The following is a 15,861-nucleotide window of genomic DNA, read 5'->3' as shown; positions in this document are numbered from 1 at the left end:
CTCTAAGTAGGTTCTACATACTAGGACTTCTGATTGTAGAACCAGTGGTTGGTTGTTGTTGTTTTCCTCAGTCTTCCTGTGCCACCTCCAATGCTATGTCCTATCCCTCCTATTAGATGTAGGCTTTTAAAAGACAGCACCTGGCTGCATTCTAGTCACAAGGCCTATTCTAACAAATCACAGTGATACCTATGAGAGACCATATTTGCCTCCTTGTGTTAAAATTTCAAGTTCATTCTGGGAGTTGGTAGAGAGACATCTCAGGCTGGATCAGCTTTCCTGTTAGCTTCACTTGAAAATCATGGGGTATACCCTCTGCTTTCTTAACTCTATGACAAAAGAATTCTAACCTAGCTGTTTTTATTGTAATATTCAGGACTTTTCTCCCTCATCTCACATCAAGGACTAAGGGACAGTGGATATGGCTAGATTCTTCAGTATTGCAAATGGCCATCCCAACCCTGCCATGCTAATGGCAGTTGGGCAAATTCTTTCCCTATCATTCTCATCTAGGTGTCGGGGCATCATAACTCCAGAGCTAAATCTTCATGACATTTTCTGATCCCACTTTGAGAGAGAATCTCCACTCCACCCTGGCCACCCCCTACCAACTACTGTGCTGTTTTTTCTGTAATCAAAGTAAGCATGTGAGCGAGAAGCTTCCTTTCTGAGGACTTTCCTTAAGTGAGAACAAGTGTGTATCACCTCCCCACACATAAGCAGCTAGTACTATTCCCAAACATGTGTGGGTGGTAACAGGACAAGGGCTAGCAGGACTTTATTATGTAAACAAATGGAACTGTCCCCTTCTATCTGTGGGAAATAACAAAGGAGAGGTACTAATGGGGAAAACAGCTCCCAACCTGGGCATCAATAATCTTCTGCTTGGAGTCCACTGCTGCCTGCATCTCTGCATGGTCCTTCTTTAATTCCTCCTCCACTGACATCAACCTAGAGAAAGAAAACAGGAATGACACCCTCGACTGGGAGATGTTTCTGTCATTGACCATGAATGAGAGTACAAGGGTTTCCTCTAGAGAGGAGAGCTCTGGTGAAAATCAAGCATGACAACTTTGTGAGTGAGGGCTGGCCTTTGGCTCCTGAGCAAGACTGAGACATGAGAGAATTAAACACTGTCAGAACTTGAGGTGCCCACAGACCATAAGATAGAGTTGAAAGGGTACTTGGAACACAGAATGTCACACAGCTGGAAGGGCCCTTAGAACAGAATATCACAAATGGAAGGGACTGTAGAACACAGAATGTCAAATCCAGGAGGTAGATCGTAGAATAAAGAATGTGTAGAAGCCAACTTTGCTTCAGCACTTCCATTTTGAAAACTGTTCTTCTCATGAGGTTTGAAGTAAGGAAGCATGTTCTAGGCCCTCTTCCCTTCTATAACCACGAGCTATACCCTCCTGGATCCAGGAAGATATTTTCCAACTGATGAAGACAGCATAATATAAACAACCCCTAGGTATTCCTTAATTACATGTTCTTGCCTAAATAACCATATGTGTTTTATGACTAGCTATTTCAACTTAGGCATGGGAGAAAAAAAAGTCGGGACGTAATAGATCTCCTGAGTGCTTTCACACATAGTAGTTTTTTGTTTGCATATTTTGTACGTATATAAGATATTTTGATGCTTTAAGAAGTGAGAGTCACCCCCTAAAGAAGTGCTATCCTCCATCTTGGCCAACTGTTTTTTTGTCGTTATTTTTAAATAAAAGTTTTCCGCAATCTTGCCTGCTAAAACCAAGAAAGTAATTTTTTCCCCATAGTTTTTAGAGATAGAAGGCATCATCCAGTCCAATCCTTTCATTTTACAGTAGAGCAAACTTAAGATCATATAGGGATAGTGACTTGCCTAAGGTCGTACTTCTAGTAAATGGTAGCAATGGGCCTTGGGCCAGTTCTCTCAACTTTTAGTCCAGTATTCTTTCCAGCATGCCACAATGAAGAGAATGTGAGAGAGGACTCACTCCAATAGCCAACAACCAAACTTTCCTACAGAATGGCTTGAATTCACCAATCCCACAACCATAAAATTCCCTCCTACTTGCTGCTGAGCTGAAGGGAAGCCCAGAGATCCTATAGCTCTCCTAGAGCCCTAATACTGAGTCCTCCAAGTCCTCCTCCCTACATCAGACGGGGCCAATCTTTGCAGGACTCTGTTGCCCAACACCAGAGCCTTCCAGAGGTCATCAGATGGTTGGCATCTGTCTGGAGGCCATGATCTGTATTCCATTTCCAACGATCACAGATTGTTAGGGCTGCAAGATCCAAAAGTCATGAAGTCCAATCTCTCTTTTTACAAAGACAGAAACTGAGGCTTAGTGAGAAGATGACCTTCTCAAGCTACACAAAGGGCTGAAGGCAGCAAAGCTGAGACTCAGATTCAGGTCTTCTTCCTCATCCAGAGGTCTTTCCACCGTCCTCCTTTGGATTACAAAATGACAAGGCTTTAATGAGGACATCAAAGCCTCAAAGGAATCCCCTCTCCCCTCTCTGCCTTCTCGTCAGCTTGGCTAGGCATCTACACTGAGTCTTGGGCCTTGGGTTTACATCATAAATTGGTGACTTTGCAAGGCAGAAGACAGAAAGATCAGGACAGGGCTTTGAACTCTTGAACCAAAATTCCTTATGGTGTGAGTAATACTATCACTTATATTTTCCTTTCTTAAAATTTCACAAATGCTTTGCCATCTAACATCTAATCTGATCCTCACAACACCCTGGTGGGGGAGGCAGAGAAGGGACCATTATCCACATTTGACAGAAGGTGAAAGTTACTACTCACTCAGGGTCATACAGGGAATCACATAGACAGAGCCAGACTAAGGTCAGAGGATCCTTGCTTCCCAGTCCTGTGTTATAATAATAAGCTCCCATTTCTAGAGCCCTTCCAAATTACAAAGCCCTTTCACAGCTCTTAACAAACTCGATCCTCAAAAGGTCAGTGCTTTGACAACCAATGTTTTAGCTGACCTTCATGACCATCCTGAGAAAAGGGTAGTATGAGCATTATCTGTCTCACTTTACAGATGAAGAAACCAGGATCAGGGAAGGGAACAAATGACTTGTCCAAGGTCACATGGTGAATAAAAGTGGTAGAGATAGACCCAGCACCTGATCTTTTCTATCTTTTAAACTACATTGTCATACTTTTCTGCACCCAAAGAAAAAGACTAAGCATGGGGATGGGGGAAGTTCAATGACAAAGACATGCGAAAGGGCTTTGCCCAACTCACCTACTGATGATCCCCTTCATCTGAATTTCCTTATCCTCCTGCTGCCTCCGTAACCTCTCCTCCCCTTCCTCCAGCCGAGCCTGGTACTCCAGCATCAGCTTCTGGGTCGTCTCCTCTTGGCACTTGAACCTGCTCTCATATTCTTCTAGCTTCTTGGCCGAGATACGCAGCTTGTCCTGCAGCACTACAATGTCCTGCTGGGACATCCCGCAAGCAGGGACATGCATGCACATGCATGCACACGCAAGATAAACACAGAGCGGATTGGTCATTAGCTTGCTTCTTGTTTGGGATCTCACTGATACCTGGAACGTGGGCTCCCCCCATGATTCCAAGTATTAGGCCTAGGCTCCTATCTATTCCTCTGCCAGACCATATGAGACTCCAGCCCAACCCAATGGCAAAAGGCACTGTCTGAGGGGAGAACACACTTGGGTGAGGGGGGATGTTCAAGGTTTTCTTTGATGTTGCAGAGAGTGTGAGTTTGAGATGTACAGCTCCTTGATTCCCACTTGTGTGTGTGTGTGTGTGTGTGTGTGTGTGTGTGTGTGTAGGGGTTGGGGATGGGGGGAGGGATGTTGTCAGGCATGGAGGGGCCTTCATCATGTTGATGAAGGAGATGATCCATCCAACTGAGGGGAGGCTGGCAGAGACAGAAAAGGGGCTAACATGTAGATAGGTAAGAGCACTGAGTCACTAGGCAGCCCAAATCTGAGTGATTTAGAGTAACGGTTGAGTCCCACAAGGATCTGACTTTGAGAAAGTAAAAATAAAAGAAAGAAAAAAAGAAAACCCAATAGCAAAAAAATCAGGCTGAGAAAGGAGAGAAGAAGCAATGGTGCTCTGGGCATGAAACAAGCAGGAGGGGTAGCACCTGAAGCAGACCAGAGTAAGGCAGCAGAGATGGAATGGATCGAACAACCAGTATCACCCAGCAAGGAGGAGCCAGGAGAGCCCTTGAGCCCCTCCTGTCCCCACCCCCAGTGGAATCCCCAAAGGGTAGGTTCCTTTCAAGGGAGGTATGGGGGCTTGGTAGTTGTTGAGCACCACATCAAATCTTCCTTCTGACACCAGCTTTCCCACTAAAGGATTGGGGCGAGAAGGATTTTTCACTGTGTATATACATCATTATGTCATTGGAAATACAAGGGGTGGGGTGGGGGTGGAGGAGATATAAACAGGAATTCACAGAGAAACCAACAGCAGGTCATGACTGACAATCCCCTTCAGGTGTGCTCGTTTTCCTTAGGGCAAGAGTTTTAACCTGGACTCTATGAATTTGCTTTTTAAATATTTTGATAACTATATTTCAGTAAAATTTGGTTTCTTTGTAACCGTCATGTATTTTTTATTTTACGCCTTTAGAAACATCATTCTGAGAAGGGTTCCATAGGCATCACCACATTGCCAAAGGGGTCTGTGACACAAACATTAAGACTTTAGGGACTTACAGCCTCTCCACCAAAATGGGCCTCAACGAGCCTCCAGGAGGTAGAAGCCTCAGAGGAAGGCTGGCAGATATAAGGGAACAGGTCTTGAGATGATGGGTGAGAGGAGCTAGTGTGCTGAGGGGCCTCTCAGGGACCAGGATAAAAGGCTATCTTGGTTCAAGAATGCCCTGACTAAGGTATACACAGAACTGTGATAACCATTATTATCATGGTTCTGGGAATGGAAGTATTGGGCTGCAGTCAGAATTCTACCAGTTTGGGCAGAGTCCTGTAGAAACTCTACAGAGATGAAGGAGGAATCATTCTCTTTTAGGATCACAGCATTAGATCAGCCTAATTTTACAGCTAGGGAAACTGAGACCCAGAGAAGTTGTGACAATCCCAAAGTCTCTCAGCTAGTGACAGAAGAAGGATTTGAAATCAGGTCTTCTTTCCACTGCACCACGCTAGCTCTCAAGCATCCATGCCTGGGGTCTGGCAAAGAAAGCTTTGCCAGCTGGTTGCTAGCACTCTCATGCCTATAAGACAAGAAAGTATACTGGGAAGAGCGTCTCCTCTTTTGGGCTGCACAAGATGAGCTGGAAGAAAAGCCTACCTGCAGACACGGTCCCAAGAAGAGCACCCAAGACCAGGGAGGTACAGAGAGCTCATTTAATCACAGGCAGAGTAAAATCTCCTCCCAGGCATGGATGGAAGGTTATGCCTCTAGAAGGGGAATTCAGAGGGTAGGGATTCCTCATTTGAGGATCCAGAACTGAAAGAGACATTAGGAACTCAGCTAATCCAACTCCCTCTTACAGATGAAGAGCATGATGTCCAAAATTAAGTGACTTGCCCAAGATGGTGCTGGGAGCAAACAGAAGAACCAGGATTTGAGCCCAGGTCTTCTGATCCCAAATCATTTGCCTCTTTTTCCACTACCACAATCATAAAATAATGGGGGAATGTTAATATTAACTACTGATGCCAGTGGCCTATATGATGAGCAGGTAACGGGATGCATTATGGGGATAAAGAGCTGGGGTGCAGGGAGGACGATAGAGAGCTGAGCTATCGGGCTTGAGTCTCCCTAAGAGTTGGCCTCCTTCTTCCTCTCTACTCTTCAACAAGGAACTCTGATCACAGGCGAAGCTCCATCAGTCAGCACCTGAGTTAGAGAAGACCACTACACCTCAGAGGCCACTCATCACCTCCCATGAAACTTAGGTTTCTCTAATGAACCCCAGTCCTGCCTAGCAGAAACAAGCAACGGAGGCCAGGAAGCCTGCAGCACCCACTTAAGAGGAGAAAGAACTAAAAATCCTCAGGGAGGAAGAACCCAACAGGGTCTTTTAGTCTGTCCTCTGACCTAAACATCTGGTTACCCACAACTAGCACAAAATGATAGGATGTGAGCGCTAAACGTGTTCTCAGAAATTATCTGGGCAGCTAGGTGGTACAGTGCCAGGCCTGGAGTCAGAAGGACTGCTAGTATTCAGTTCACATCTGCCCTAAGACACTTAGTAGCTGTGTGACCCTGGGCAAGTCACTTGACTCCGTTTGCCTCAGTTTCCTTATCTATAAAATGAGCCAGCGAAGGAAATGGCAAACTGCTCCAGTATCTTGGCCAAGAAAACCCCAAGTGGGGTCGCAGAGAGTCAGACACGACTGAAGAACAACTAAACTGCAGCCTCCCATATTATGGGTGAGGAAACTGAGGCTCAGGGAAATTAAATGATTAGCCTAAAGTCATGGATTATCAGATTTTGAGCTGGAAGGAACCTGAGAGATCATCTATTTATTTTACTGATGAGGCCTGCGGAGGATAAAAGCCCTGACCAAGATCACTGAGGCAGCAGGGGCAGAAGTGGAACCCAGAAGCTTCTTACCCCGATCCAGTGCCTGGGCTTGGGAGGAGCAAAGTCAGGCCCTAAAGCTTATTCTGCCAACTTCCAAGCCCTCTGTTTTTTCCACCACCCCATGTTCTTTCCCAGAAGATTCCACAAGTGTTTCCTGCATCCTGTTTAGAAGGCCTGGGGTGTGATACCAACATAGTTCAACATAGCCCAACATAGCTCTTAGAACAGCAATGGGGGAAAGGATTTGATTAAGTGTGGAGGATGCGGGTTGGGGGAGGAAACTTTCCCATTTCCAAAAGCACTATGGGGAACCCCTCCCCCCATATTTATTCAGCTCAACACTGAGCACTTTTTGTTCACCTGCCTCTGGTGGACTCAGAACCCTCAGTCTCTGCAGCATCCTAACTAAAGGGCCAGAACCAAGGCTGTTTGAGCCCTGGGGATGTTAGAGGGGCTGCCCAAGACAAAACCTTTCCTGTAGGGTAAGTAGAGTGGGAGGACAAAGGCAGAGGGCCCTGGGGCCACAAGACCTCAGGATTGAGAGGGACTTCAGAGTCCTTCAGATAAGGGAAGTTCATGAGGCACTAAGGACACCCAGCTAGGTTTGGAATCCAGGACTCCATTCCCAGGGCGCCTCTCACCACATCCTGCTGTCTCAACAGGTGTGTGACCATCATAATCCTTGTAAGTCATCAAGGAAAGAGAGCAAAGATGGATGGGGCTGGCCCCAGGATGGGGACATGCCTGAGTAGTGCTGTTCCCTGGGTGATCCAACTGCACTGTGCCCACGCCCACTTTCCAGCCCCTCCTCCCCCACCCCAGTATAGCAGGGTCATCATACACCAAGCCCCTGAGCTCTGCAGGGCTTGGCTCCCAGGCATGGAAATGCCAGGGACCAGTCTCAGGTTACCTTTTCAGCTTGGCTGAGTTCCTCCTTACTCCTTAGCTTATCCCTGTGTTTGGGGTCTGGGTCAAAGCTCTCATCTTCTAAAAACTGCATGTTCATATTCAATAGCCAAGCGGCTGTGCGGTCCAGTGCATTGGGGTTCACAGGTGAAGGGGCCTACAATGAGACATATAGCCAGAACCAGAGAAATAAATGGCAAGAACCAGAGGGGCATGGGACCTGAGGGGCAGGGTGAGGAGGGCGGGGATTAAGGTAAGGGGATAGGATGGGGGGGACCGAGGTAGAAGAGGACTGAAAGAAGAAGATATTGAGGGAAGGCGGGGGGGAGACAGAAAGACAAAAGAAGAGAGTAGGGCTGAGAGACTTAAGAGAGCTCAAGACTGAGAAGGAATATGAGGGGACGAAGAGGAGAAAGAGGGAGAAAAGGAGGAGGTAGAAGGAAGAGGAAGAAAAAGAACAAAAAGAAGAGGAAGAGGAAGAGGTAGAAGGAAGAGGAAGAAAAAGAACAAGAAGAAGAGGAAGAAGTAGAAGGAAGAGGAAGAAAAAGAACAAGAAGTGGAAGAGAAAGAGGAAGAAGAAGGAAGAGGAAGAAAAAGAACGAGAAGAGGAGAAAAAGAGAGGGAGAAGGGGGCTAAGACGAACAGAGAGGGGCAAAAAGAGGGTATGAGAGAAGGACAAAGAGAAGAATAGGGACCGAGGAAAGCTAAACCAAGAGGAACTGAAATAGAAAGAGAAGGTCAGAGAGAAGTGGACAGAGAAAGGAGGGAAAGGACTCAGACACACAAAGACAGGGGAAGAGAGAGAAGGGCTGGGATAGGAGCACAGAGGAATTAAAAGACTAGAAGAGAGAAATACACATAAAGAGAAGAATGGAGAGAAAGGAGTACAGTGAGCGATAGAAAGATTGAGTGACTAACAGAAAAAGGAAATGGCAAAGAGAACAAAAGATAGAAGGGAAGAAATGAGCAGAGGAAGGAAGGAGAAGAATTGAGTGTTTTCTTCTGACAAAGTTTAAACATTTGAATGCTTCATCTTTTCAAAGTGGAAGATGCTGCTGCTGTGGCCAGCTCCCCCACACCACCCCATTGGGAGAACGGTCTGTAGAGGGGGGCATGGCTTCTACTAAACCTTCCTTGCTCCCCTGCCCCATGGCCGCTGTGAGCGAGGGTTCTGCAAGCCTGGAGCGAAGTGTGATGCCAATTGGCCCAATAAGGTTTGTATACACAAACTTTGTATGCAGGTAAGTCTAACCACTGTACTAGCCAGACTAGAGAACTGTGCCTAAGACAACGTGGAAGGGTGACCTTCAAGTGGGGAATGTGAGGTCATCGCAAGGTCCAGAAGGACCAGGTTCATAGAGTCATTAAGTATTAGAGTCACAGAGGGCCTTAGAGATCATCTAGTCTAACTTACTCATCTTATAGAAAGGCCACTGAGGCCCAGAAGGGGAATTTACTTGCTCAAGGTTGCACAGCAAGTCAGTTGCAGTGCCAAGGTTCAAACCTCTGATCTCCTGACTCCCCATCCAAGTCTCTCTCTACCAAACCATACATACTGCCTTGGCTTTTTGGTCTGGGCTCTCATTGTTCAAAGACTCAGAACCACCATGGTAGGACAGCAGAATTATCAAACCTCCTAGTTTAAGGGCAATGTGGCAACACCTTGTCCCATGTAATTGGCAAGACTTAGGACTTTTAGCTAAGCCTCCCTACACAGGGACAGTGTAGACTAATATGCAGAGTTCCAACCTTGGAGTCAAAAGAGACTTGGGTTTGACTCTTGGCTCTGATATTGCTGCGTACCCTGGGAAAGTTACCTCATTGAGTCTCATTTTTCTAAGCTGTAAACTGAGAATATTATTTATCCTACCTCTCTCTCACAAGATTGTGGCAAAGAGCTCTCCAAAGCGCCTGAGAGATGTGAGTCATTACTGTTATTCAGTGTCTGTGCTCTTCATAGGACCTCTATCCTGATACCCTCACCACTGGCTTCTTTGGGGACTGTCATAGCTCTTGACGGAGGGGTTGAAGCCCCAAGGACCAAGAGGTAGGTGCTGTGATGGGACAGGGAATACTCTTAAGTCAAAAATTTTTGCCCAAGTTGGAAGGCCTATGGTGGCAAAGCAAGGATGACCAGATGTGACCAGTGGGAGACACTCAAAATTCTCAAGGAGATCACTCCCTGCTGGTGACATGAGGTCTGCCTGGGCACTGGCTGGAACATGACATGGTGGTTCTGGGTATGGAAGTTCAAGGCAGACTTGAGGATGTTGTCATGAAATAATGAGAAGGAATAAGAAAAAGCAGAATAACCACTCTTCCTGTACTGGGGGTAGAAGGGGAACTGTGTCTTCAGACCCAGTTCCAAGACCCCCACCCCCACCCAGGAAGGAGCACAGCAGAGGTCCCCTTTTGGACCTGACCTTGGGAATTAAATTGGGAAGCTTTGGAGTCACTAAGGTGTGCTGGTTCCTAGAGTCAGGCCAGCTCCCAGGTCCGGCAAGGACTGACCTGTTTGTGCATGGTACGCTGCTTCATCTCTGGGCTGTCCCCCTTGGAGGAGGATGACTGCTGCCTGAGCCGGGCTCCACTGCCCGGCCAGTCAGGGGAGGAGGACATCATGCTCCCACTTGACGGCCGGGGGTACTGCATGGTGTTCAGGAGGGAGGGCGGTGTCCGGCCCCGAGTGACAGGGGGAGGAGGGGGAGGTGGAGGCTGGTCTATCCGCCGCTGGGGGCCGGCACTATTCTGCCGTGGCACAGCAGACTGTCCACCCTTTTCCGTCAGTGACATCTGCCGCCTTGCCAGCTCCCCAGGGCGCCGGGTCAAGTCCTCAGCGGCAGTGCTCCCAAAGCCGCCCCCACTATGTTTGCTGGCCGCCAGCTCCTCACTGTTGCTATGAGAGCTCAGCGAGCTGTGGCACTCAGAGCCCGAGTCCCCTAAGCCCCGGGGCGAGAGGGGCAGGCCAGCAGCCATCTGATATACAGGGTTCTGGAAAGAAAGTGGTGCTAGCAGCTGGGGCCGGCCCGGTGCACCCTCAGAGCTGGGTGTGGTGGGTGTCTGCCCTGCCCGCCGCACTGTGGCCATGCCCGCCAGGCTGTTCTGGGTTGTCCGGGCTGTCCACACACCCTGTAGCTGCCCTGTGGATGACTGGCTGTCATTGAGAGGGTCCGAAGCCCCTGGGGTGCTGGTGCCCCCATCCAACATCCGACTGTCCTGCAGGTCCACCATGGAGAGGCTTTTGCTGCCGTTGGACATCTGGACATCAGGCTCATTGGCCTCCGAGTAGCTCGAGCTCCGGGCAGGGGAGGGTTGGACCCCAGAGGACCTTGTGACAAAAAACAAGTCCTTGTTTTCAGGGGTTGGAGATGGTAACCGTGTGAAATCTATTAGACTGCAGGGAAGAAAAGCACACACAGGGGAAGGGGTAGGGAGGGAAGGAGAAGAAGAAGAACCATAAATGCTATGCAAAAGCGCAAAATAAACAGAATAAATCAATCCAGGGAAGAACAAGCAGGAAGATTATTGTTGGGAAAGAGCAAAACAGCCAGGGAGGCATGGGCAGAAGTTTGGGGAGAGGGCGAGGGGAAGTCTGTGGGGCTCACGGTGGGTGAGGCAGAAAGGAGGAGGGAGGGAGGGAGCCATGGCACTGGAGGATTTACAGCTGGAAGGGACTCTACATCTCATCTAGTCCAACCGCCTTTTAAAATATACGGATCAGATGAGGAAACTGAGACCCAGGAAGGCCAGAACCCCTCATTGTCAGACTCCAAATCAAGAGCTATTTTCACTCCATCAGGCTGCCTCCTTGTGCATGCAGACCTGAGTGTAGGACCAAGAGGACAGATGTGCTTCATGCCACTTGCACACAATCTAAATGACCTTCTTAGTGTCCCTCTCTGACACTGGGTACTGTGAAAAAGCTTGTCAGTGCTGTGTCCTCCTCTCATTCTTTATTAGGATATTAACTAAAGCACAGAATGCAGATACAATCAGACTCTACCCCTGAAGAGGGGAAGGAGAAATAAATAGGGTGAAGGCCAGCCAGAAGTGGGCAGAGGGAGATGGCTGGGCCTCAAGGGACAAAGCTCTCCTATCTTTCTCTCTAGGAGCCAGAGAGAGTGTGGCATCAGCGCATATACTCCCAAGAACAGCTGACACAGAGACCAGAAAATCTCTGGGAGCATGAAATGCAGAGAGGGGAGAAAAGAAGAGAGGGAAAGGAGAGAGTGTGTGCTCAGCAGGGAAGAAGAAAGTATGGGAACGTTTCTGTGCAGAACCAACCACCTACCTCCTCCCTCTGCCCAAATGGCCTCAAAACCCACTGTTAGAGATTAATTGCTTGGGGCTAACACTTTTCTGCCTGACAATTCTCTTGTAAAATAAAGATACCTCTGGGAGAGGGTAGCAGGGTGAGGGGTTTATCAGTGACTAACACACATTAGGGCATTATTAGTAATTAACACCTCTGTGCAAATGAGCTGGTCAGAGCAATCCCCAGGGCATGGCACTGAGGCAGGGAGAGATCTAAGGGCTAATTTTAAACTGGAACAACACCCCAGAAAAACAGGCTCCAAGGGAGTAACAGGGTGCCACTGAGTGGGGGATGAAGAGGGTGCCCTAAATAATGAGAGAGAGTGTTTGTGTGTGTATGTGTGTGAGAGTGAGAGAGGGAGAGAGAGAGAGAGAGAGAGAGAGAGAGAGCAGTCTCTTTGTAGGGTAAACACATCAATCATAGATGTGGGGCTCTCTGAAAGGATCTTATCAAAATCTCCTTTTTCAGGAGTTCTAACAAATGTTGAACCCCAGTCTTAGGTAACCCAAGGGGAAAGAAAGGGAAACAGTTCCAGTTTCGGGAGGGTTGGTGACTGCAGTAGAGACGCACAGCAGGGGCTGAAACGGATTATTGATATTCTACTTAATCAATCAACAAGCATTTATTGAGCATCTAGTATAACTGCCTCCTAAAGCCAACCAGGAAGGGGGTCAAAAAGTCACCAAGCTTTAAGGGACCTTAGAGATGTTTTAGTTCAATTTCCTTATTTTGCCCATGAAGAAACTAAGGCTCAAGAATTATTTGAACCAAATTATACAAATATAAATACAGACCCAGGTCATCTGACTCCAGACCTGGTGCTCTTTTTCAGGCTTCCTCCTTAAGCACAGAGCAGAAGAAGACCTCATATGGGCTGAGGCTGGATCTGGTCTACCTTCTGCTAACCCCTTTTGGCCACAGTCTTGCCACCCAACTTATGTGCCAAGGCTCTTACCCAGACAGATCATTCTCAATCACCATCTTCTGTAGCCCCGCAGAGATGCTGCCCCCTGTACTTGGGGTAGAGGCTGCATGCTCAGCTGTCACCGACAACTGCACACTGGCTGGATTGTTCAGGGCTGTGTTGACGTCCCTCAGGATCCGAGGCAGAGGCCCGAGTTTGGTGACCGTACTCTGCAGAGAGACGGTGAGACGTAGATATTACCTGCTGGGGAATGGACACAAAGAAGAGAGGGGCTCCCTGGGTCTTATCTGGTGGCCTTCCCCTTTCTCCTTTCACCACAGTGGATTTCAGGGATCTGCTGTTCTCTTTTTTCAGAATGCTATGTAGAAAAACCCTATCCAGCTCTAATATTCTATGATCAAGTCTCTTCTGCTTCTAAAATTCTGCATTCTCTGACATTTTAAGGCTCTTTTTGGATCTTTTTCTTCAACCTCCTCCTCCTCCTCCTCCTCCTCCCCCTTCCCACTCAGCCCTGTGGTACCTGCTCGAACTGAGAAATGACCTCCCAGAGCAGGGAATGCAAAGTGGAGAGTTCCCTCCCCAAGTCGATATAGCCCTCGAAGCCGGCTGTGTTTGAGATGGTCTCTGGGTTAGAGATCTCCAACAGGAACCGCTGCATGTTTGTCCACTCGTGTTCCAGAAACTGATTCATGAAGGACATGTATTCCTCCTTGCTGCCAAACCTGGCAAAACAGGGGTAGCATGAGCCCCTTGTGGGAGCCAAGCTAGGCTGAGCCACACATCAAGAGGCTGTCTTTTACCCTGCCTGGGGCCCATCCTGTTGACATCATCCCCATCCCAAAGACTGCAAGGGAAGGAAAGGGACCAAAGGTGAGCCCTAATTCATTGCAATACACATTTTTTCGAATTAGAAGTCAGCGGTGTAAGAGGAAGGGTGCTGGACTTGGAAGCAGGAGACTTAGGTTTGAGTCTTGTCTGTGGCCATGAGCAGGCCAAGTCAATAATATACTTCTCTAATCCTCTACTGCCCCCTCCATCAAATGGGGATAATAGTGATCCCAACTTCACAGGGTAGCTGCGTGTTACAGGAATGCAAGCTCTTGCAGAACCCTGTTTCCTCTGATGCCTTACTGTCTTCACTCCTGAGCTATCTAGATGCAAAGGGAGAGGCTATTTCAGGTGATGTTTTTGGAAGGCTCTATGGAGGAAGAAACTTGTCGCCAAGCTGCAGGGGGATGAAGTTTTTGGCTGCAATAACTCTTGAAAAAAAAAAACAAATGCCATCTGCTATGTTACAGAAGGGCTACAAGTCGAGTCAGTAGAGGGAGTATTCAAATCAACAAAATTAAATAAACTTGTGGTATTATGTTACTATATTATGATGCCTGAACCTCATCACCCCCTTCTTTTTCTTCCTCCTTCTGGAAGAATCCCATTTGGAAAGAACAGAAGGAACTTTATAGCAACCTGAAGCAATGGCTGTCTTTTTTTGGGAAGAGGGAAGGAAAAGGCTAAGAAACAAGAATTTATTAAGTGCCTACTATATTCCAGGCGCTGTGCTAAGTGTTTTACAAATATTATCTTATTTGACCCTCACAACAACCTTGTGATGTAGGTACTATTGTTATCCTAACGTTACATTTGAGGAAACTGAGGCAGACTTGTCCAGGGTCACACAACTGGTATGTGAAGCCAGATTTGAACTCATGTCCACCTCACTGCAGGCCCAGGGATCTATCCACTGTGACCTGCGACCAAGTCATATCAACTCACAACTGCTGGTGTGGAAAGGCTTTGTTGTCTGTCGCTGACTGGAATTCTCCTTCTCCCTAAATGTGGGTCAAGGCCATCATTCCTTGCAATTGGGCAGTGTGCAAACATACCACAAGATCAGTTAGACTCAACCAAATGTGATCAGGAAAATAAGACCGAGAAGCAGTTCGGTATCATCTGCTACTTTGCAATAGTCAGTGCTGGGAAGCAGAGTGGAGGGAAAGAGGGAAAGATTTGGGTTCAGAAGACTTTGGTTTGAATCGCTGATACGTCATTTACTAGCAGTCTGATCCTGGACAAATCACTTTCCCTCTGTAGGCCTCAGTTTACCCCTCTGCTTGATGAGAGAGTTGGAATAGATAATCTTTAAGCTCACCTTCAGTTCTTGATCCTCTGGCCTTCGAGTATCCATGGTTTGGACTCATCTACAATATTTTTTTTCCTAATATCGTTGCTAATTAAGCATTTGACTTATGAGTGAACATGGGGAAAGGTTTTCAGCTAGCACTGCATGAGTGACCTCTTGGGCAGGTCCCAAAGGAACAAATCCATTGTCTTCCATCTCCCCACCAAGGTGGGCCCTGGTATTATACTGGCAAAAACCACCCTAAGTCCTGTCAAAGTGTCTCATGGTTCAGGGCCTTGCTTTACTCATTCCTCCTGACGATCTCATGGGGCAACATAGCCAGCACACACCAGAGGGGCGAGCCAGACAACCCCTTGAGGGCACGCTCTGGCATTCTAGGAGGGGCAGGGAGTGCAAAGGAACTTGGCTCCAAAGGTTCTTGGAGCTGCACTTCCTTCCATTGTCACATCAGGAAACTTTGGAGACCAGGCCGAGCCTAAGAGCCGTGAAACAGAAGAACGTGCCCGGGCTATAAGGGACAGCCCTTACAATGACTTGTGCTCTCCCATTATTTTCCCAGTGGAGTGTTGGGGAGAACAATGCCTAACAGGATAATTGCTTCGGGCTCCTCCAAAAAGGATGCTACTCTTCCTTCTCACAGCCTGAACTTCCTATAGGCTATGTCCATGGCCATCTGTAAAGCCTAGAGTACATATTGGAGTAGAGAGAAAAGAAGCAGAGAGAACCGGATTTGAAGCCAAAAGAAATGGGGACCTCATGGGAGGGTTGCCATGTATGAACTGTGTGATCTTGGAGAAGTCACTCCCTCCTCAGTAGACCTCAATTTTCTCCTCAGTAAAATGATGATAATAATTTCTGCCGTACTTCCCTCATAGGCTCATGGATAAGAGATATAAAATTTTATAAAACTGGGAGCTATGATAGCTGATCTTGCTGTCTCCCAGACATACATACTAGGCTCATTCCTATTGTGGTTCAGGCAGTCACCCAGGACCACCTGACTTGAGGTGCCCTCTCCGCAGATCTAGCTCT

At 47.6% G+C, this 15,861-nt stretch overlaps 1 protein-coding gene across 5 annotated transcripts in view; it reads right to left on the bottom strand.

The window, feature by feature from the left end:
- Positions 1–15,861, bottom strand: part of LOC118841770 (DAB2 interacting protein) — a 293,167-nt gene that overhangs the window by 9,784 nt on the left and 267,522 nt on the right. For 4 of the 5 annotated variants that reach the window (XM_036749385.1, XM_036749382.1, XM_036749383.1 and 1 more), the window contains 6 exons: positions 13,210–13,411; positions 12,720–12,898; positions 9,961–10,843; positions 7,454–7,606; positions 3,255–3,448; positions 864–951 (listed from right to left, as the gene is read on the bottom strand). In XM_036749385.1, coding sequence (XP_036605280.1) covers positions 864–951; positions 3,255–3,448; positions 7,454–7,606; positions 9,961–10,843; positions 12,720–12,898; positions 13,210–13,411 — 1,699 coding nt within the window. The remainder of the gene's footprint in view (positions 1–863; positions 952–3,254; positions 3,449–7,453; positions 7,607–9,960; positions 10,844–12,719; positions 12,899–13,209; positions 13,412–15,861) is intronic. The other variant, XM_036749381.1, reaches the window with a different exon arrangement.

This window comes from Trichosurus vulpecula, chromosome 3 (assembly GCF_011100635.1).
Source record: "Trichosurus vulpecula isolate mTriVul1 chromosome 3, mTriVul1.pri, whole genome shotgun sequence".
In the NCBI taxonomy this organism is placed as follows: Eukaryota; Metazoa; Chordata; class Mammalia; order Diprotodontia; family Phalangeridae; genus Trichosurus; species Trichosurus vulpecula.
The sequence above is the reverse complement of the archived record's forward strand: the minus strand, read 5'-3'. Positions and strand labels throughout refer to the sequence as shown.